Source organism: Mustela nivalis, assembly GCF_964662115.1.
Source record: "Mustela nivalis genome assembly, chromosome: 8".
In the NCBI taxonomy this organism is placed as follows: Eukaryota; Metazoa; Chordata; class Mammalia; order Carnivora; family Mustelidae; genus Mustela; species Mustela nivalis.
Window position 1 is genome coordinate 133,738,803 of NC_139027.1, and position 23,063 is coordinate 133,761,865.

Consider the following 23,063-nt stretch of genomic DNA (forward strand, 5'->3'; position numbering starts at 1 on the left):
TTCTGGGATCGGTCCTCTGCTGGGGTCCGTGCTAAGCAGGGAGTCTGCTTGTCCCCAGCCTTCTGGCCCCCACCCTACCCTGCCTTTGTGCTCCCTCTCATATGAATAAATAAAATATTGGAAAAAACCCCCTAATAACCAGTAACTGAGACTTGGGATCTAGTCTTATTACATTCTCCCCTCCCCCTCATTTCTTAAAGCAAGGACAGTTGATGGCTTTAAATTTACTTCAAGAAATTCATTAATTTGGATTGTATAGGTCCTTTGCGTAAGTGGCACATTCATTCCGGAAAAGGAAATGAAAAACATCTTTCAGGCTCTGTTTTGTGGTTACAAACAAAGTCCCAGAGCATCTTTTCATACATTTAATTCAAAATTCAAGCATGTTGGTGGAGGACAAAATTCACACTGTAGGCATTGTTTCCAAGCAGAAACCATTGGGTGACCTGGGTGGGGGCTGGGGTTGGTTTTCTGCCTCCCAGAACTGTGGTGTCAACACATAGGAATAGATTTTAATGAGGTTCATTTCACCATGTGTATGAACAGGTATGCCTGCTATGTGTATATGTTTGGTAAGACTCTGTATAGAGTGAGGGATTTACAGATTCATTGATTAGCAAATAGTTACTGAGCACCTACTATGTTCCAGCTGCTGTCCTAGACCAGGGATACTCCTGTGAAGGTCCCTGCCCTCAAGGAGGTAAACATCTCGTGGAGAGAAAAAGACCATGGGCAAATCAATATACAATGTGTCCGGTGATAATAAGCATTTCAGAGAAGGAGGAAGCAGGGTAAGGGGGCTGGATGCTTTCAAGTATAGATTTTATTGTCATTCAGGAATGAGGAGGCCAAAAGATCAGGAGAAATTGCCATTGAAAAGCTAGTCTGTTATAATCACAGTTCCCAAGAAGAGGGGGCACACCCCAAAATGGAGGGCAGGGGGCGCATGGGAAAGCACCAGAGCTGGTCAGAGACAGAGGTGGTGCTGGGGAGATCTGTGGCGGGAGTCTTTATTGGGACCTCTAAGGGAAGGAAGAAACGAGGCCAGACAAGCAGGCTTAGGATTGGCTAGTTGGAAGATTTCAGCAGGTTCTGGGGCATGAGGGCTGTTCCTGGTTGTGTACCTGGTCCTGGGGTGATTAGGGCAGGTGGAGAGTGTCCTAGTGTGTGAGAGCTTGAGAAAGGACGTGGTTGGGTGTAGGGTCTGGATTGTTCTGTATGGGAAAAGCACATTTGTGGGTGCATGGTTTTTCATCTTTAGGAATTGTTGACTCCTGGGAGGGGCAGTCCTCCTAGGGTCTGCAAGTCCTCAGCTATCAAAGCATCAGAACACAGAAAATAAAAGACTGGAGGGCGTTCTGGGAATGTGGTCTTTCCACAGGCCTGGGGGAAGAGGTCAGATGAGGTCCCCCTATTTAAGTGATATTTGAGCAGAGAACTGAATGAAGAGAGGGAGCGAGTGGATATGACCTAAGGAAGAGCCTTCCTGGTGGCAGGAACAGCAAGGGCAAAGGCCCTGAGGTAGGACCGTTTTTGGTCTGTTCCGGGACTAGAGAAGAGGTTGGCGGAGCTTACAGGAGAGACAATGGAAGCAGGTCAGGGAGGTAAGGCTGAGAGTGTGTGGGTGAGCTGTCACCACGTTGTGGCAAGCGTGGTGCTCTGAGCGGAGGAGGAGCGGTATCTGACTGGGGTTGTAATGGGGCTCCTCTGCTGCTGTGCAGAGGGGAGGTGGGAGAGCAGGGAGACCAGGGGGGAGGCTCTGGCAACAATCCGGGACCGAGAGGCTTCGGGCTGCCCCAGTGCGGGACCCAAGTGGACAGATTCCCGTTATAAGCTGACAGGCCTGGATGGGGAGAGGTCCGAGACAGAGTGGGAGAGACAGAACGTGCAGTAGGAGGAACACTTTATTGGTTTCGGAAGGAAAACACACGTGAAGCCATTTTAGCAAATGGAAATCTGCGTGGAAACCAGGCTTTCTTTGACGTCTGTCTTCCTCCACGCTCCGACAGCCCCGGGCCCGCACGCCCATCGTTCCACGTGTCTGGAAATGTCTACTCACGTGCCTTTTCCTCCATCAGATTACCAGCATCTCGGAGGCAGGGGCTGGGTCCAGTTCTGGTTTTTTGGTTGTCTTGTCCCCCTCTGCTGTGACAAAGACTATTTCGGAGGAAGTTCGCTGGAAATGTTTGCTCAGTGTCCACTTTGCAGATCTGTTTTCTCCCTGGGAGGAAGGGTGTGCCCAGCAGGGATGAGTTTCCATGCCCACGTGCTCCCCTGACAACTGGACAATGTCTCCATCTTCCTCACCTCTTAGCCTTTGCCTGGGCTGTCCCCTCGGCTTGGATTGCTGTCCACACCTCTCCCTCAGATCAAGGCCGCCTCCTCAGAGAGACCTTCCCTGGCCCTCTTTTTTTCCCCTCCACTTTATTTATTTAAGTCATTTCTATACCCAACGTGGGACTCGAACTCACAACCCAGAGATCCAGAGTCACATGCTCCTCTGGCTGAGCCAGCCAGGCGGCCCCCTTCCCTGACTTTCTTAAGTGGCTTCTCTCCACCGCTCCCTGGTCCCAGTCACCCCTCACCAGGTAACTGTGCTTACCAACATCAGAAGTTATCACCTTCAGTTCACACGGCTCTGGTTCCGCGGTGGGAGGTGGTCTTGGTGCCTGTCCTCATCCCCCTCAGCGGGATGGGCACTCATGCCCCAGCAGCTGTGGATGCCAGTTTGGCTAACGGCTCCCACCTGCCCTTCTTGGATGACTAGCCCTAGGCCAGTTGGAGGGGTCTTGCAGGGTATGCCTGGGGGGCGGGGCAGGATCAGAACAAGGGAGCAACACATGGGGCCGAATCACGCGAGTGCAAAGGCAGAGCCCATCTTTACCTAAAATTCAGATATTTTGTTCATTGTGGATTTGGGGCATTAATTTTGATTTTTTTTCTTTTTTAAAGATTTTATTTTTTTTAAGTAATCTCTACACCCAACGTGGGGCTCAAACCCATAACCCTGAGATCAAGAGTCACATGTTCCACTGACTGAGCCAGCCTGGTGCCCCAAATTTTGATGAAAAGAAAAGCTGCATTAAAATATGATTGATCTTGATTACTGGGTCTTTTTTTGGCTTCCCTATACATTCTGTGTGCAAGGAGAGAAGTCCTGAACGTGCTCAGGGGTAGGGCTCGAGAATCCGGGCTGTTAAATCGGCACTCCCAAGCCCCCCGCAGCGAGTCCTGCAGGCACTGAGAGCTAAATCGGAGATGGAGGATGACCGTGGGACCCAAGAAATAAAACAAATTTAGAAAGGCTTGCTTTGCTGTTTCTCCTAGAGCCGTGACTTGCACATCGCCTTCCCAGCTGTATAGGTTCTGTTGCCTGTACCAGGGTCAAAAGGGAAGCCCCATTAGGGCAGGGGCAAGGAATTTGCCCCCACGCTTCAATGAGCGGGGTTGTTTTTTAGTGTGATTTCCAGCTGGGCTTTCTGTGTCAGATTCCACATTGCCAGAAAAAACCGCAAAAGTGGTCATCGTTAAGTTGGTCCCTTTTGCCCTAGAAGCAGCTGGTTAGGAGTTCCAAGGCCTCTTAATTCTTAATTAGGGCCAAAGACCCTACGCCATGTTCTGGGTGTGCAGAACTCCTCAGTCCCTCAGGGGAGGTCTGGAGGGTGCCTACATCTGGGTGTCTTGGGTGCAGAAGTCTCAACCCTTCCATGACCCCAGCTCCTCCTCTGGACAGTGCTAGACTCTGTCCTCCATGTGTGGGGGGCCCAGCTCCCCTGCCAGTGCTGGCCCATTTGGGGCTCCCTCCTCCACCTCGAAACGTATTTGCTTTACCACTCCACTGAGTTTTCAAGGGCTCCATTGTATGCGGCCCTCTGTCATGTTTCTCTCTGTTTAGCATTTTCAATTGTCTCCTGCCTCTCACAGCCACTTTGGAGGGAGAAAGAAAGGTCATCCCACAAATCTAAGGTATTATTACCATGGTGGTAGGGCCCAATTGCTGTGACACCCAGCAGGCTGGGGAAAGTAGAGCTAATTAGTCGGAAAACTTCCTTTTCAGGCGTGAGTCACGGGAAGCAGGTGTCAGGGGAGCCTTTAACGACACCCTCGTGACTCACAGGATATTTCCACTCAGCCTCGCAGTACATGGTGCTGAGATCGCCAGGCCTCCCCACCCAACGCAGAGAGAAGACATGCTCGAAGGCCTTTCTGCTTTCTGGCCCTCTTTCCCGTTTCCCCGCATTCATTTGCTCCCCAGACATTTCGGAAGCACCTACTAGGTGCCGGGCCCAGGGCTCGGTGCTGGGAGTCAGCAGTGAGCGGCGTTGCCCCGTAGGGCCTCACAGCGCGAGAGCAGCACTGGCCTTGTGCAGGAGACAGACCGTGACCGAGTGGCAGGGAACACACGGGGCATCTTGGAAGGGCGACAGGGCGATGAAGAAGACGAAGCGGGGGAGGAGGAGTTAGACGGAGGGGCTGCTGTGCCTTCTTTAGAGGGGTGGCTGTGGAGGGTTCTTCGGGAGGGGCCATTCCAGGGAGAGGGATCTGCCAGACGTGAGGCCGGAGATGGGAAGGGGCTGGATGTGTCGGCAGAGCGGGAGGGCCCTGTGGCCGCGTGGAGGGAGCATAGCAGACAGGCCGGGCTGAGGCTGGAGGGGAGGACAGGGCCCAGGTCCCTCAGGGCATCTGGGTTTTAGTCTCCATATCATGGGCGGCCCCAGGTGGACGCAGGTCACCAGGTCAGATGGTCAGATCTGTGTCAGAGCGCGCTTCCTGCTGCCGGCCCAAGGGAGGGGTCACGGCCAAGGCAGCAGCAGGTCTGGGATAAAGAAAGCCATGTTGCTGTACCCGTGGGGGTGAAGCCAGGCTGAGGTTCACCCCCAGAATGTCCCAGCCCTGAAGGGCTCTGGAGCCCTCGGGCTGAGTGAATCTGTTGGCTGGCGGGGGTTGGGAGTGAGGGGGGTAGGGGCCGTCTCTAACGTGCATCAGGAACAGATTGTAGCCAGGAGGGTGCTGGGAGGGTGCTCGGGAGGCTTCCGGAGGGCACAGGGAGGCCTTAGGGGGCCCCGGACAGTGGTTCCCAGACTGCTGAGGGGCCCATGACCCACCCTCCCAAAGCATCAGCCCCACTCCAGATTTAGATTTATATCCAGGGAGGTGATTTAACGCATTTTTTTTTTTTTTTTAAGAATGTTAAAATGAATATGGAATAGAGAAGAAAATCCATAGTATTTTTAAAAGATAAATGAAGTGATTTCACCCCTGTAGTTGGCAATGCGGACAGGCCCCTTGGTGTCCACTGAACCATTGGGGTGCCTTGGGGGAAAAGTCTGAGAACCCTAAAGCACCTAAGAAGCAAACAGAGGACAGAAGAGAAGGAAAGAGGGAGGAAGAGAGACCAGGAGGTGGGAGGAATCCAAGAAAAGCAGAAAGGGAACGCGGTGTTTACTGACAATTTCCCCAAAGGTGTCTGTTCTCTCCCTGTTCTCTAACCCCACTGGGCCCCACCAGGCCTGAACGACCCAAGCAAACAGGCCAGATGTGGTCCCAGTACCCCCGCGGGCTGGCTTTGCTGGCAAACAGCTTCCCCTCTTCGGAGCCCCCTTCGGAAGGCATTTTCTCTTTTTCATCGGTTTTCTTTAATTGCACACGATCCACACTCAACACCCACGTTCCTGGTGTCATTTGTCCTTTTTCCTCCGGGCGGACCCACAAAGCAAGTCTTTGCTGGGCATGTTATTTACATGGTAGAAAGAACAAAGCCATCTCCTTATTGGGGGGAACCGATATGGGGCGGGGCGAGGGGTGGGGGGCAACACAGCTGTGTGCTGGGCTCTTGAACCACTACGGCTTCACTTGTGGAGGTGGAGCAGTGGGGATCCCTCTGTGGCTGTTGCAGACATCCTTCTTGGGGTGTGGTTCCAGCCGGTCCCATGCGGGGCTGCGTTCGGAGCCGCACGTGCCTTCGAAGTCGTCTGGGAGCAACGGCCATAGCTTCAAGCCGCAGAGGGCAGGCAGAGCTGGGGGAGGGGGCAGGGAGGGCAGCTCCTGGCGGTGGCGGTGGTGACGGGTCATGTCCTCTGGGCTCAGTTGTTGTCTCTGGTGTCCGAGGAGGCACTTCCAAACAAGATGTCACTGTCGTGGGACATGGTGCTCAGCTGCGACTTGGTCTTGATGAGGAACTGGGCCCTCTGGAACATCACGCGCTCCTGCTCCTGCTTGAGCTCCAGGTAGGAGCGCGAGAAGGTGTGGAAGATGGAGGTCACGGGGAAGGCCATGAGCAGGATGCCGCTGAGGATGCTGCTGAGCGCCACCACCTGGCCGGGCGTGCTCCTGGGTACCATGTCCCCGTAGCCCACAGTGGTCATGGTGATGACGGCCCACCAGTAGCAGGCGGGGATGCTGGTGAACTCGGGGCTGTCGGCCATCTCGTTCTCAATGACGTAGAGGAGGGGCGCAAAGAGCGCGATGGCCACGCAGAGGAAGAGCAGCAGGAGCCCGAACTCGCGGGTGCAGCGGCGGGCGGTGAGGCCCAGTGTCTGCAGCCCCAGGGAGTGGCGGGCCAGACGCATGACATAGAGGATGCGCAGTGCCCGCAGGACCCGCAGCACCAGCCCTACCTTGTCCAGGTAGCTGTTGCCCGCGCCCGGCTTGCGGCGGCCCGCGGCCGCGCCGTCCACCAGCAGGGTGATGTAGTAAGGCAGGATGGCCACCATGTCGATGAGCGTCAGGGGGCTGCGCAAGAAGGCGAACTTGCTGGGCGCCTGGATCAGCCGCAGGAGGAACTCGAGGGAGAACCAGCCCACGCACACCGACTCCACGATGAAGACGTTGTGGCACATCTGCGAGCACTGGCCCTGGGAGAGAGGGGGGAGGTTGGGGCAGAGGTCAGTGGTCCCACCAGCCAGACTGGTGTGCTTTGCCCTGACCCCGTCCTAGTGAGGCTCACATCCCCAGCTGGGGGAGGGGGGCGTGGCCAGGCCAAGGGCTTGAGGTCCCTGCAATGACCCCCCTCTTCATCTCTCTCTCTCGCCAGCCCACACCTGCCGCCCCCGGATTCCAGACCCCAGAAGGACTGCTTCCTGGATGTCACTCCTAGGGTGTCTGATAGGCGTTTCAAACTCATCATGTCCCAAACCGGGCTGCTGTTTTTTTTTTTTTTTTTTAAATTATCATTACCGAAATGTAATTGACATATGATATTGTGTCGGTGTCAGGTACACATGTTGATCTGATACATCTATATATTGCAATAAGATTACCACTGTAGCCTTAAGCTAACACCTTTATCATGTCACATAGTTATCATTTGTTTTTTGGGGGTGGAAGCAATTAAGCTTTAGCCTGTTGCGGTTCTTAGTGTCTCCTGCACACCCGCCCACCAGTGCTATCAACTTCTTAGTAATCCCACCTTTCCAGTTGCTCAGGATGGGATTCTCAGCCTCATTCTGACACCTCTCACATAGTCCTCAGGAAATCACCTTGGTTGTTCCTTTAAAACGATTCCAGAATCAAACCACTTCTCTGTCTGCTGCCCTCACCTTGGTCCAGCCACCATCCTCTCTTGCCTGGACAGCTGCAGGCACCTCCCTCCCGGGATCCCTGGTCCCTACGGTTTATTCCGCACACATAGACAGAGGGATGCTGAGAACGTGAATCAGATCCCGTGACTTCTCTGCTCGTCACCCTCCATGGCTCGGGAGAGATCGCTCGAGTCCTTCGACGGCACATACGGACTGGCCGCCACCTCTCCCACTTCCTAGCCCCCTGCCTGCCGTGTTCGTGTTCTCCAGACTGTCCCCACGCCCCTAGGCTCCCCTCACCTCCAAGCCAGGCCTTGACCTTCTGCTCCCCCTGCAGGGGTCCTCTTCCCCCAGATACCCCCATGGCCCTACCTTCCCTTCTTCCTGCTCTTTGCTTCAATATCGCTTCCCCAGGAGGCCTTTCACGACCCCCTCCATTACCAGTCCCCTCTCCCTTTATCTTCTACCCTGAGTGTCCTTTTCCTACTCTGTTTATTCAGAGGCTTCCTCATCGTTTAAAATGCTTTATAAGTTGCTTATGTATCATGTTTATTATGTTTCCACCCTCTGCCTCCCCTGCTCTTCTGCCCCAGCAGATTAGAGCTCCCCAGGGAGGAGCAGCTTATGTGCTGTTCGCTCTTAGGACACCGGTGCCTGGAACAACCCCACATGCGACAAGTGACCAATTCGCATTTGTCACCAAGATAGATGGAAGCTCATGGGACTGGCGTTTAGATGGGAGTGCCAACTCAGGGCCAGGTGGGCAAGGGGAACCCGAGGGAGCTGGGCCAGGTGGGGTGGAGGCCAGCCAAAGAGCGCAGCTGTCCTGCTAGGGACCTCCTGATGGCTGCACCAGGAGAATTCAGGCTGGAGGCCACTGCCACGCTGAAGTTTTCAGAGAGCCTGGAAGTGTGGACTTTAGCATGAAATCTCCTGGGTTTTAAATCAATACAAAGAGAACACTCTGTGGTTCGAACATGTTGAACATGTCTCTGTGCTGCATTTGGCATGCGGGCTGCCCGCTGGTCCCTCTTGTCTGGCATGGAACTGGATGGGAGCCCGTCCCCAGTGGCTTTGGAGCTCAATCTCAAAGCAGCCTGTGACAGAGCAGAAAGGCACACGTGGTTTTAGCCTGGGGCATCTGTCATTCCTGGGCACAGCTGGGTTCTATGAGAGCCGTGTTAGCAGCTCTCTCTCTAGGAATAAGTTAGAGGCTGCAGAAATGAACTAGCACTCGGTGGGCCATGAGGTTTCAGCCCTCTGGGATCGGAAGCCTCCTCCTCTAGGAGGCCTTCCTGGAGTGGGCCTCCTCCTCGTATCCCCAATGCAGTTGATGGGCCTCTCATAAGAGCCCCCTTCAGTTGTGACTCACACTTATGGTCACAGGGGTGTCACTGACCCTCCTCCATGGGACCTGAAGTCCTTGCAGCTGGAACTTGTTCTGGTCCCCCTGCATGCCAGGCGATGCCTGAACACAGTGGGCCCTCGAACGTGTGCTCAAGGAGCAAGTGAAACAGTGAACCCCACTGGTCTCCAAAATGAAGTCAAAGAACAGCGTTATCACTGAATCAAGAAAAAACCTGTGTCCTTAAAAAAAAAAAAGCAAGTGTCAGAAGGTGACTAAAACAGTAGCTTTATTAATATTTTCCTGATAAAGTCAGAATTGCCAATGCTAAGCCAAGAAAAAATTTATAATTGCGACCAGAAGGTCTCAAATGACAAACATTTCCTCTCTCTCTTTGGCGGGTGCACGTCCCCTGATGGTTAGCACTGCCTGCACGCTCCAGCGCTGGCCATTACTCTGGACACTTCCTAGGGAATCACTCACTGATTCCTCACAACACCGTGAAGTGAGACTTGGTGTAGCCCCCCTGGCCATGTGAGGAAACTGAGGCACAGAGAGGGTAACTTGCCCACAGATGTGCAGCCAGAGTGGACACATGGGATTCAAATTCAGGCCACTGGGCCCTAGCTCTGCCCTCCTCATCACTCCCCCTTCTCATCAAAACTTAATTTTACTGGTTGAGTGTTACTTTTATAATACTTTAAAAATCTGTGTATAAAAAAGTGTCAGAAACCCATCGCCTCTCCATGTGTTATAAATGCAATAGCCATTGCCACCTGTTCCTGCATTATATATGTATGTGGAAAAACCCTCGCCTGGTGAGAGGTTCCAATGTTCCATCAAAGAGTTCCTGTGAAGCACTCAGCACATGCAGGGTACACAGCTGGTGCTCAATAAATGCTGGCCGCATGATATTCATGTTGAGTTCATACAGCATACCTATTTCTCTATTGCTTATATAATTTGTACTTGTCTGAATGTTTTGGTCTGTCTTAACACTTGCTTCTAGAACCTGCCATGCCCCCCCTCCCCACCCCCATGTGGGGAAAAGCTCCCAACTTAAATGCCCCAAAGTCTCATATATTAGGAAGCTGAACTAGGGAGCACATATTTCCCACAGACTCAGCTCCCACCCAGAGCTGCTGTGTGGACAGCAGGCCAGGGGACCTGACCATATACATTTTGAGGAGCTGACAGTTTGAATTTTTAAATGCAAGATGCTTTACTTTTGAATATTGGCAACCAAGTGAAATTTTTAGGGAGCACAGTGTGGGCCAATCACACTGTGAAGTCCAGGCTACCATGTGGGACCCGTACTTCTTTGTTCAAGAACACAGACCTTGGACTCAGGCAGACCTGTGTCTGGGCATGCTGCCTTGCCTCACTGTTCCCATCCGCCAGCTGGGTATGAGAACGCTTCCCGTTTAGGGTTGCTGGGAGTCACTGAGAATATAAGCTGTAGAGAGAACCACGGCCCAGCCCCTGGCTGCTGGTAGCTGCCTGCCGAGTGCTACCCCTGAGAACGGACCTCACACCTCGGTCAGGCCATGGAGTAAACATTTTACATCCTCTTGCTTAACACAGAGATGTTCGCTATTTGAGCACACATGCACACATGCACAGCTGTCAATAAAAATTATATGCAAAACCCAGAAAATATCTGGAATATTTTTAAACAAGGGAATTAGGAAACTTGAGATAGGGCTCATGTGGGTGAGATAATTCTTGATGTAGCCGGCGTTTGGCTCAGGGGCAGGCACAATAAACATCACATCATTCCTGGACTCACTCATCTGCTCCTTCCACAAAGTGGCTGAGGGCCTCGTCCATGCTCCACACTGTTCTAGACCCTGGGGGCACAACACAGACCACGACAGGCACCGAGCTCGAGCTGGTGTTTGAAGGTGGAGGTGGACAACACACGTGTAAAGGGGACATCAGAAGGGACTGGAGATTCTGCTCAGCCGGCGCAGTCAGGGAAGGCCTCCTGGTGGAGGTGACCGCACCCGCATGAAGGAGGCGGACTTCCAGAGAGAGGGGTCCAGCAGACTGTTTTGTCTCCTGGACTCAGAGACTCTCCCTCCCGGCAGCGGCAGCGAGCCTCCCCCGCACACAGCTGTGGCTCTTACCTGCTCCTCCTCCTCCCGCAGGCTGGGCAGGGTGCTGATGGACAGGTTGACGGCCGTGACGGTGACGAAGAGCACCGAGAGGCAGGCGAACACCTTGCCGGGCAGCCCCGAGTGCGGCCTCTCCACCATGTCGCGCAGTCTCCGCATGCAGCGGCCCAGGCGGCCCTCGCCCTGGGTCGGGCCCTCGCTGTCGGGGTCCTCGCTGGACAGCGGCTCATCATCGTCGTCGCGCTCCACCACGTCGGCGAACTCCTCGATCTTCTGCAGGTAGCGGCGCTTGCAGCAGCCGTCCAGGCGGTCCTCGGCGATGCCCCAGTACAGCAGCTCCTCCTGGAAGGACAGGGCGCACATCTCGCGCAGCAGGCGCAGCTTGCCCGCCCGCAGGAAGGTCAGGATGGTGCCAAAGGCGCCCGGGTGGCGGTCGAAGAAAAACTCGTTGCAGGTCACGTCGTAGTCATCGCACACGTTGAGGATGTCGTCGAAGTTGGTGCAGGCCTTGAGCTGGCCCAGGCGCGTCAGCGGGAACTCCTCGAGCGTGGTCCAGGGCAGCGAGTACTTGATGCCGCCCACGTTGATGATGATCTGGCGCCGCCGGTCCTCGGGCTGGCCCGGCTGGCGGGGCGCGTCCTGGGGCCGGGGCCGGGGCCGCAGCCGCTGCGCCCGGCGGTAGAAGACGCCCTTGAGGGACTGGCCCTGCGGGAAGAAGGCCGGGTGGAAGGAGGCGTCCGAGGCGCAGCTCAGGGCGCTGTAGTCGTAATCAGAGTTGTCTCCCGGTAGGAGGGTCATTTTGGGCTTTCACATCCCCCTCGCGCCTGGGGTGGAGAAGGGAAGAGAGACCCTCAGTGAGGCCTGAGTCTGAGCTGACGGTGCCCATTCGGCCAGTATTCGGTGCTGGGGACAGAACCGTGCCCCCCCTTCTCCTCTTCTCAACTCACCGGGGCGCGCGGGGGGGGGGGGGGGTGGTGCTGACCCCTGTGGGTCAGTATAGGCAGGCAGAGGGGAGGGTGCTTAGGTTTGAGCTGAGGTCATGAGGGGTGGGGTCAGTGCCCTTATGGGAAGAGGAAGAGGCACCAGAGCTCCCTCTATCTCCACCAAGTGGGGACACAGAAGCCAGCCACCTTCAAGCCAGGAAGAGAGTCCACACGGGAAGCCAGCCCCAGCTTTACCCTGAACTTGGACTTCCAGGCACTTGTGGTTACAAGCACAGATTCTGGAGCCTCCTGGCCTGGGCATGCTTCTTAATTTCCTCATCTGTAGAGTGGATACAACCATTTCGCCTACTTTGTAGGATTGTTGAGAAGATTGAATGAATTATGTGCTTAAGAGCATCTACTAACACAGTGCCTGGCCCACAGGAGGCACTTGGTCCTTGCTGTCTATTATGGCTATTTGTGTTTACCTTCAAGGGACTCCTTGTATTGTTTCCGTAAGTGGAAAACCTGTATCATCAGCTGTAAGTAAGAGGCAGGGTCCGGAGAAAGCACGATTATCACAATAGTGCCATAGTTGCCCGTATACCATCCAACAACTTGAGGCTATGGGGTGAGCTGGACAGGGATGACCCCTCCTCCAGGAAGCCTTCCTTGGCTCTTCCCTCTAAATCAAGTCCTCCCACCCCTGTATCTGATTGTCATCTTTACTATAACTATGCAAGCCCGACTCCTGTGCGAGATGGCTTGCTCTGTAGGGGAAGAACCGGGCTCTGCTCAGCTCTGAATCTCTGTGCCCAGCAGTGTAAAAGCTCAAAGAAGTAGCTGCCGAATGAGTTGCTGAATGAGGCCAACACGAGGAAGACACTTCTGAAAACTGGAGGTCAAAATTCCCATTTACACGGGCTCCTTCCTTCCCAACCCTCAAAGCTAACTAGGGGTACGTGCCACTAGAATGATGTTGCTTTTTCATTCAGAGCTTGCAGACTGAATTTGGTTCACAGATATCGTGCCTGGCTTGGAGGAGATTTTGAAAATTGAGGCATTTTCTGTAAAAATGTATATTCTTGGTTTCTCTAGAAAAATCAGACTATTAGGCAACACGTGGCCTAAATCCCAGCTGAGGAATGACTGTCTCCCCATAGGCAGGGCATACACGTGGCAATCTACCACAATCCCCACCCTTCCCAGTTGTTTCCCTAATACCCACTCTCCTTCACTCTTGGATGTTCTGCTCCTAGCCCTCGTAGGCATTTGAGTTTGAGACCCCCAGATTATAGCCACCGAGCTCTCCAGAATGAAGCTGATCTATAGAAAGGGCGTAAGATTCTAATACTCTACTTTTTAAAAATTCATCATCCCTCCCCCCAGCCCAGTCCCTCATGGAAACAAGTGGTACCAGCAAAGTCTATCAATTCCACTTCTAATCCCTGAGTGTAGATCTGTGCCATGGACACATGCAGGGAAAATGCATGAGGATGCACGCACGCGTGCACACACACACACACACACACACACACACCCCTGTATGGGTAAGAAAGTATTCAACAGGAGCCGGGGTGGGGAGGTCCATCGAAACACGATCCTTCCTAACAGAAATTCTTGTACATAAAACAAATCATGCCTCCACTCATTTATCTCTGGGGAAAGCTACGGTTTCACAGATTGGGTTCTAGAAAACTAAGTGCACCTGCGCTTGAAATGAAAATGATCTGATTTTAGAGTGTTGAGTATGTTTCTTAACTTCACCTAAAATTGGAACCCGTCTCCTCGGGCACCGCCTGCCAGAATCCCTTGGAGGAGCGAGAATAATCCCTTTTAGGCACTTCACATGAGTGGTACCGCTTTTCAGTTCAGCTGCTTTATCTTTGCCACCAGAGACAAGAGGAAAAGTGACATTCTGTTTGGCAAGAATGGTGACAGAGGGAAAGGAACCTTCCTCTGGTCCTGTGAGCCTGGAAGAGCCTTTGTGAAACTCCCTCAGCTGTAATCACCTCTTACAGACAGAATGTCTTTTAAGCTCCCAGCTCTCTCTCTGGCACAGAGCTCCCCCAATTAGCGATCCCTCATTTCTTTCTCTTATGACCCTTGTCAGTTGTGAGTTAAAGGCTCAGCATCTCTTATGTGCAAAGTTATCCTGTCCCAGCATACCGTTTAGCACGGAGAAGGAGAAAACCCGCGTCGCGCAGGCTGCTTGCTCACAGGAGGCCAGGTGCTGGGATTTGCTAGATGGGGAATGGGCACACTTCTCCTTGGCCTTGGGTTTTGGGGACACCCAGTTTGATGGGTGTAGAGGGGGGATGGCTCTGCATGCTAGACTCTAGAGTCTTGGGCGAAGTTCATAAATCAAACAGGCCCCAAAGCCCTGCTTCTAGAAACCAATGTCACTTTTCACCCAGCCCAATACCCTCATGAGAAGTTTGGTCTTTTAACATTTCTCTACAGTGTTGGGTCTGTCAGTCCTAGAGCATGATGGATTTTAGTGATTTTGTCTCTGAGGGTCTATGGATGCTTGGGAAGAGAAAGCCATTTGAGAAAGGGGCTGTGATACTGAAGATGACAAGGAGTCCTGAGCTGTCATTCAACACTTACCATGTGTTGGGTCTGGGCCAGATCTACAGGCACAGCAGAGACCAAGACAGACGCAGCCCTTGTCCTCCGGGGGTGGACATTCTAGTGGCAGAGGTGGTCTCTAAGTAAGTACACAGATCATTTCAGGAAATAGAGCAAGAACATGACAGCAAGAGGAGCTGGAGTGGTCTGGGAGGGGCTTCACGGAGGAGACAACCTTGGGGCTGAGGTTGGATGGGAATAAGCCAGCCCTATGAGGACCTGGAGAAGGGTGTCTAAGGCTGAGGGAATGGGAAGAGCTTGCTCCTTGACCTGCGGGTGGGCTTGTGTGGTCAAGCCAAGAGAAGGCCGAGTGGCTGGGTGCAGTGAGTGAGGGGAAGGTGGGAGAAGTTGAGTGGGAGAAAGCAGACACCAGATGAAACAGAGCCTAGTGGGCCATGACAAGGGGCTGGGGTTTAGTCGGGTGTTGGGGGTGGTCCTCAAGAGTAGACTATGGGAAACCAGGCTGGAATTCTCTGTAGTCATTCTTGAAAGAGTCAGCTAAGGCTTGAAGCGGGACTGAGAATTGGCTGCATTCCAGATGGACTTTGGAGGAATTGCTGCTAAGACTTGCTGTGGGAGAGGAGTGTGGTGAAGGGGACAGAATGGATTCCAGCGGTGCCATTCACGGAGGAGACACTAGGGGGCGTTTTGGTGAGCCTCCTGTAGAGGCAGCACTTGCTGGCTGTGGGATGGTGGACAGAGGGGGTGGGTGGGGTGGTGGGGTGGGGTGGGGGTGGTGGTGTGTGTGTGTGTGTGTGTGTGTGTGTGTGTTTCAGCTGGTAGTTTTGACCTGGTTGAGCTGCAGAGGACAGGAGGGCCAGGCTAGCAGAGAAACGGCAGAGCCCAGAGGCTGAGGCGCTCCCGGTGCCCAGCACCAAGCACTCAGCACCCACTTTTCTGTCGAAGTTGTACTCCACACCGGGCCTGGCTAGTGCAGGTAGATCCCACTAGGGAGATGTGTAGAGGGAGTGCTGTGCCCCCACCAAGATGCCCTGATTCTAATCCCTGGAACCTGTGAATTGGTTAGATTACAGGTGAGGAGGAATTAAGGTCGCCAGTCAGCTGCCTTTCAGATGGGAAAATGATCCTGGGTTCTCTGGGGGCCCATGCCATCATGAGGGTCCTTAAAAGATGCAAGAGAGAGGCAGGAAAGTGTTTCAGATACCATGCAGTGTGAGAGGACTTGGCCGGCCACCGCTGGCTTTGAAGATGGAAGGGGCCACAGGCCGACGACAGCAGGCAGCCTCTAGAAGCTGGAAAAGGCAAGGCCTGGTTCCTGGACTCTCCAGGAAGGAATGCAGCCTGTGGATCCCTTTATTTTAGCCCTGCAAGGCCCATTTGAGACTTCTGTCTCCCAAAACGTGAGGTAAGGAGGTTGTGCTGTTTTCAGCTGCTCAGTTAAGATAGCAATATTGGGGAGATTCAGAAAAAGCAGGTCCCACTCCAGCTTGGGGGACAGCTTGCTGACTACTCCAACTCGGGGGAGCAGAAGAGCCCATGCACTTTGAAACCTAGAGACCTGGGTTCAAGGCCAGTCACTCTGACTTTGGGCAAGTCATGTCTTACCTCTGAGACTCACTGTCCTTATCTGTAAAATGGGGATATGAAAAGTTCTTACCTCCCTGTGTCATGGTGAAGACCAAGGCAGATGACCTGGGTTATGTGCTTAGCCTAATGCCTGACACACAGTGGACCCTCAACAGACACCTGCTGTATTTTTAACTATGAGGGAGATCTGTCATCTTTCTCTCCACCTACCAAGGGTGACTTCTTTCTTGACCTGATCCAATGGGATTGGAACCTGGCATTGGTCTGAGCCCCAGAGCTCCCTGCTGGAGGAAGTACTGCCTCGTGCAAGGGTGTTGCTGCTGTATGAGCCAGCAATCCCAGTCCTGGGTGTATTTCTCAGACCTGGGTCCACAGGGGGTGTGGGACACAATAATATATCCTTTGCACGCAGAACCTTGACTCGAGGTCTGCTTCTGGGGACTCAGATCCAAGAGAGGACCCAAGTACAAGAATGCCAGTCCTGTGTTGCCTGGGGTCCCCTGGTGTCCTTCCTGGGGCTGGGGCAGGGGTGGGCAGGTGAGGGATGGGGGTGGGGTGAGATGGACAAGTGAATCGTGGTAGACACAGATGGTAGACTCCTATACGTCGCATAGGAATTAGAAGCATTGAACTAGATGTAGGCTTAGCAACACATTTAGATCTTGAAAGCATGATGCCGAGTGCAAAAGAAACAGAAGTTTATAGCACTATGCTATTTATGTAAATGAACACACACACACACATTACAAATTTGACAGAGACTCAAGCACAAGGAAGGATGCACATCCACCGCGGAAAGGGTGGCTGGCAGGGCAGGGGAACAGGAGAAGCAAGGGGAGGGGGGTGTGTGGAATGAGAAAACAATGAATAAAACAGCCTGGCACAGGCCAGTGATGAACAGTGGCAGGAAGTGAGGAGTGTGGTTAACACAACTCTGGGATTTAATCCTGGTAAAGAAAAATGAAGAGCAGGAAACCAATCAAGCCACCAGGCTCTAAATGGCCCGAGTGGTCAGGGGAGACACAGATTCGGAGGACCATCCCTAGACCTTTGTAGTCGGAATCCCGGAGTATGGGGGGTGCCCAGGAATTGGCATTTTTGACAGGCTCCCTTACAGATGCTCACGTATGCTCAAGTTCAAGACAGACAAAAAGAGAGTGTGCCTTAAATACCTGTAGCCCACACCCCCTCCGGGGCCGGGGGGTTCAAGAGCGGCTCTGGACTTTTGGTGGGGAACCCCCTGACCAACTTCTCCACACTTTGGGGGTCCTGGAAAGCTCTGTGGGTCCCAATCTTGGGGAACTTCACTGGAGAAGGAGAAACCCTTCTGCTCTGAGAGAAAAATCTTCCTTCTGCCTTGGGGCTGCCTCGATCAAATTCCCCTTTGGGAGCCCATGGAACTGCTGAAACTCCTCTTGGAAGATGATGTGCACCAGCTCTGACGGAGGGCTGAGTACTCATTTCCAAGATTAATGGTCACTGAAACCGTAAGGAGTTCTGAGTGGCAGAGGCTGCTGTGCGGTCAGCGTCGGCTGCAAATGGAGGGGCTAGACCTGGGGGTGGGGGTAGGGGGGGAGAGTGGGATGGGCCGAAGGTCCAGGTCAGGCTGGTCTGGCCACCGCGGCTGCTCCTGCTAATGACTTTTTGGCCTGAGACAGCCATCTGCACCCACTGTGTCGCTGGCCCCCTCTGAGCCTCTTTTCTCCCTAAAGGAGAAGCATGACCAGCTCACAGGGCTCTGTGAGGCTCTGGTGAATGGAAGGTTGCTGCGGGGATTAGCAGTGTCACCTGATCGCTGACCCCCATCGCCACCTCCCGTCAGGGTCATGAGCGGGTTCCATAAACTGGTGTGCACTGATCCGAACTGCTAAAATACCTCCTGGTATTTTTAACAAACCATGGGTCTCTCTGGACTCTGTTCTTCCTGCCCTGTGCCCCTCCCTTGGGTCGTAGCTCTCTGTCCCTCTTCTGAGAGTGGGAGGGGGGATGCTCCCTCACCGTGCTGTAATGACGACAGCCACAGCCACCCTTAACTGCATACTAAGTGCTATGCGCTGTGCTAAGAGCCTTCATCCAGGGAGCTTTTAGGCATGACCACTAACACCCCCATTTTATAGATGAAGAAATCAAGGCTTTGCTAAATAAAAACTCAGGACTCTGCTGATGTAAGTGACAAAGCCAGAATCAGTCTACGCCTATAGGACTCTCTGACATCTGCATTTGACCGTCTCCCTGGATTACTAGCTCCCAGAGGAAGGGGGCGGTCTCTGCCTCCTGCCGCAACCTAGGGACTGGGTCTCTCTTCTCTGTGTCTATGGATGAGCTTTTGGAAAATCTTTTGTGATGGGGAGAAGCAGGCAGTCACCCGTGGCTGGGGGAAACACATTGATTGCTAGTGTATATTTGCACACAGCAGAGCAAGGTATCCACAAAACCACTGAGTTGTCAAATTCTGAGTTGCCATTTTGGCCTCCCGGCAGAGAGCTCTCCTGCTTTGTCCTCTCCTGAGCTCTCCTGGTGCCGTAAACAATGTCAGAGGTGAGGGTGTGGCCTCTGGGCCGACGGCCGGCCTGCCTGCTTCCCTACTTTCTCGCTGTGCACCCTTGCAAAAATGACTTCACCTCTCAGTGCCTGTGTGTTCTCAGCTACAAACTGGAGTCACCATCACATTATCTGTGAGCACTTGGAGCTGTGTCTGCACATATTAGGGCTCTGTGTTTAGGCTAGAATGGCTTCTGTGGAGCAAGCTTGGCACCTCCCCTCACATTTCCTTTCTTAAAGGAGGCATGTGAAGTGGAAAACACTTTCCAGAGTGGGGCTTTGGTGCTGGCTCTCCTCTCACATTGGTACTGATGTCGTCACCCCCTCAGCTGAGCCTGTTTCCCCATCTATAACATAAGTTGATGAGGCATACTGTGGTAGGCAGAATAACGCTCCCCCCCCGAAAGGTCTATGTCCTAATCCTCAGACCCTGAGAATGTGTGACCTTATGTGGCAGAAGAGATTTTGCTGGGGAGACTGATGAAATATGACTATCTTGATAATCCTGGATTATCGGGGAGGGGTGCATGTAGTCACAAGCATCCTTTAAGAGGGAGGCAGGAGGGTCAGGGTTGGAGAAGCGGATGGGAGAGTGGAAGCAGCGGTCAGAGTGATGTGGGGCCAGAAGCCAGGGGTGTGGGCAGGTTCCAGAATCTGCAAAGGGCAGAGAAATGGATTCTCCCCCAGGAGGAACATGACCCCGCCGACCCCTTGATTTTAGGGCAGGGAGTCCCATTTTGGGCTCCTGATCCCTCATTCTGTAAGATGCTAGATTTGTGTTCCTTTAAGCCACTAACGTGGAGGTAATATTGTGACAGGAGGGAATGAACACAAGCTCAAAGGCAACTTTCTAAAAGAAAAGCGTTTCTCCTGAGCAGCTTGGGCTTTGGTTTCTTCCTCTCCCATCAGGATTCTCAGCCTGTGACGTTCCCTCACTCTGAGATCTCCCCACGATGCCTTCTCCTGCCAGCGTGGCTTCATCTGTCAGGGTTAGGGCTCCTGCCTGGGCTGACTCAGAGGTGGGTCATGCTGCATTAATTCCCAATTAAAACGTTAATCAAAATGGATCCAGCCAGTAGGCTGGCCCAGGTCCCAGCATGCTGGACCGCCCCGAGATGCAGCACCCGCATCGAGAATCTGTCTTGCCTAGCTACCTGCTGTCCATCCTCATCACCACGCAACCGCGCCGGAAGGATCTCAGCCCTGCTTCGAGAGCTGGGAGCCAAAGACATAGATGTAGCCGAAGATGTAGCTGCTGGGAGCCGGGCTTTTCCCTCCATCGCCACTTGCCCCCCAAAAGAAAATGTGCCAGAGTCTCCATAAAAAGACCAAGTGGCCTCTGGAGCCTCCTTGTTCTGCTTCTGGCAAAATAACAGCAAATGCACATTTGCCTTCGACCAGGATGTATTTTGGGGTGGGAGCCAAGGGTCCTTTTCTCTTTGCCTCCTTGCAGCGGGGAAACTTGGGAGCACAGGCGTCAGTGGAGGAACCAGCCTGGGGGGAAGGAAGCATCGTGGACCCCGTGCAGCTGGAGGGGGACACCTGCATTCTCAGTCCCTCCAGGCCTCAGGAAGCATTAAGGCTGCAGCGTGCGTGGTAAGCTGTGGTGGCCCGGTGAGGAAGGAGGGAGAGCCTGGCTGTACTTGCCTGCCTGGGGAGACGCAGGTGTGGGGCAAAGTCCCCAGAGAGCAGGGACAAATCTGAGGCCAAGTGCAGGTTCTGTCTGTGGCACATTCCTTTGTGCCCTGATTTTGTTAACCACATACTGTCTAGGTCATCAAAACGGCCCACAGTGATTTGAGTGCTTTGCCACTAGACTTCCCTGCCTACCCCTTCTCGTTCATTCTATGTGGCCACCATTTCCCACCCAGGGACTCCATTTCTGGGTTTAACAAATCAACCAAGAGTGGGTTCCCAGACCCCCATGTCTTTGGCCATAAGAAGTGTTGACGCTTCATGATGTATTCAGACAGCCCAGGCAGGACATTTTTTCGAGGTGCGGGGGATTAATTTCTTCATTCTGATTTGAGTGTTTATGTCCTGCATCCAGGACACATTTCTCTGCTCTCACATTCCCGGGAGCATCTGGCAAGCCTCTTGCTGGGGCCCCGCTGTCCTGACCAGGTTCCAGGGTGCCCCCAGCCTGGGTTCTTAAACTTTGGGACACAGATCAAGGTTGCCTTGTTTCCAGCCCACTCACAGCTCCCCACAGGTTTGGAGCGTGTTTCATGACAGGCATCTTTCCACTGTAATGGGCTGTGTTAGGGAATGACCCATAAGGTCCGTCCCCAGGGGTCATCCTAGCCTGTCTTTTGGACACACCTTCCTTCACTCCCCACTCAGCAGGGGCCTCTGCAGAGGTCCGAGACAGAAGATACCAGGGCCAAGCTCAGGTCTGGGAGAACCCAAGAAATCCACTCAAGAAAGAGAAAGGGCCCTGGCCACATGGCCCACAGCGTCCCAGGGCCCCAGCAGGTCAGACTTCCCTTGGAGACCTTCTCCCCACAGGGACTCTGACTGCAGTCATGTGTGGGGTATCAGACACACCCTAGTGAATAAACCTCTGGTTAGATTCATCAAGGCAGGAACCCTCCACCCCAAAATGAATCAGAGCAATTCCTGTTTCCTCATGGCACCTCCCCTGCCTTATCTCAAGGTACCAGCGACAGAGATGTCTGCATCTGTCCGTCATCCTCTGGGTGACTTTGGTGGCTGCCACCCCGTAAGTGCTTCAGAAAATGCCTGGTGAACAGACAACTTTAATAAACCCTTCTTGGTGGGAGCCTGCCTTCATTGGTCGGGTTATCTCAGTATTTCTCAACACTGCCTCTCCACGATCAGCCTCCCCTAAGGAGGTTTTTGAAGACATTTTCGTCCTATCTGAGAACCTAGTCCAGCTGTCCCGCTCTCTTTGGGATGACTGCATTCCATGAATGGAGGAAAGGCCATTCAGCTTCTGCATATACACCTGGGGGTTGCTGCAGTCAGCCACCGGGCAGCCCCGGACCTCCTCAAGGCAAAGGCTTGGGCTTGACCCCTACTCCTCTCTAAGCTGCAAGATGCTTCCCTCTGATTCCATCCCTCTGCTTCAGTGTTCTCGTCCCAGCTCAACGCCTTACTAACTGCTCCCTAAATGAATGAAATAATGCACGTTGGGCCCTTGGCATAGTGAGCTGTGCATAGTAGGTGCTCAACCCCTCTTTGTCCAATCCATGAATGAAAGAACTTCTCTCTTTTCCTTCCTTACCCAAACACTCCGGTCCATCCAGGCTGAGCCCCTCCCGAGTATGGAGCCCCTGAAGCTGAGGAGGCGGCCACCCACTTTCCCTAGAAGATGCTAGAGCCTCCAGTGAACACAGCTGTCTTGGAATCCCCAGCGCCTAGCACACAGTGGGCGCTCCATAAAAGCTAGCTGAGTAAATGAATGAAGGAGTAAATGAATAAAGCCCGCTGGTGGAGATGCTCTATTTTGTGCCCGAGGATGGAGTGAATAAGCCAGAGGTGGGCGCCCCCTCTTCCACCTCCCCCCAACACTCCCTCCTCCCCCCACCCACCCCCGGGGATCCAGAAACCTCTGCCACAGCCAGGAGGCGCCCCCCGCCCCGTCACCTCCGCGGAGCACGTCCAGCACTTCGCACCCCGGAGATGGCTCGGAAAAAACTGAAGCCGGACCCGCACCGTGACCGCGGCGAGCGCGCCCCACGCCGGCGCCCGCAGCCGCTCCCGGGTCCCCCGTTGCCCCCGCCTCCCCGCCCCGCGGCTTTCGGTGTCCCTGCAGGGGAGCCGAGGGTTCACGGCCACGAGCAGACCCCAATTCCCGAGCCCGAGCCCGAGTATACAGGCGCTGGGGGCCGATCGGCGGCGCTCGGCGAGGCCGCCGCGCGCAAAGTTCCCACCTCAAGTTCCCGTCACGGCGTCCCCGCGGCGGAGTTGGCCCGGCCGCGGCTGCCGTCCCCCCGGGCGGCCGGCGGGTCCCGGGCGAGGGCGCGAGCAGGGGCTGGGAGCCGCCCGGGCCGCCTCCCGGAGCCGCGGGCAAACTTCGGCCCCCGGGCCCGGCTCAGCTCCCGCACTCGGACCCTCGGCCACCCCGCCTCCGCGTCCCGGTCCCCGCCGGGCTCCGAGTGCGCCGGGAGCGCCGCGCCGCAGCCGCCGAGGGAGGGACGGGGCAGGAGGCGGGACGGAGGGAGGGGACTGCGCGCGGGGCGGGGAGAGTGGGCGCGCGGCGGAGAGCGCGGCGCCGGCCTCGCCCTGCTGCCGGGTTCCGGCCGGTCTCGCGCCCGGGTGGGCAGCGCTTCGGCCCGGACCGCACGCCCAGGGCCGCCTGGCCGCCCGCCGCCCACCCCGGCGCTCCCCCGCGCTCGCCGCCCCGGAGCCGTCCGCGCGCCGCCCCCCCTCCCCGCCCCAGGTCGCGCGCCTCATCACGTGCGTCCCCCCCCCC

General features: G+C 54.5%; 1 protein-coding gene across 2 annotated transcripts; it reads right to left on the reverse strand.

Annotated features, from left to right (window-relative positions):
• Positions 1-1,886: 1,886 nt before the first annotated feature.
• KCNG1 (potassium voltage-gated channel modifier subfamily G member 1) lies at positions 1,887-22,763 on the reverse strand. Of its 2 annotated transcripts, XM_082744918.1 has the most exons (4): positions 22,522-22,763; positions 14,516-14,615; positions 10,995-11,806; positions 1,887-6,854 (listed from the first exon to the last, which is right to left on the reverse strand). In XM_082744918.1, exons 3-4 carry the CDS (start codon positions 11,778-11,780, stop codon positions 6,084-6,086), a joined length of 1,557 nt encoding a protein of 518 aa, XP_082601044.1. In that variant the 5' UTR covers positions 11,781-11,806; positions 14,516-14,615; positions 22,522-22,763; the 3' UTR covers positions 1,887-6,083. The 2 variants fall into 2 exon arrangements, with proteins under 2 accessions (XP_082601044.1, XP_082601043.1); XM_082744917.1 differs by lacking the exon at positions 14,516-14,615.
• Positions 22,764-23,063: the final 300 nt, after the last annotated feature.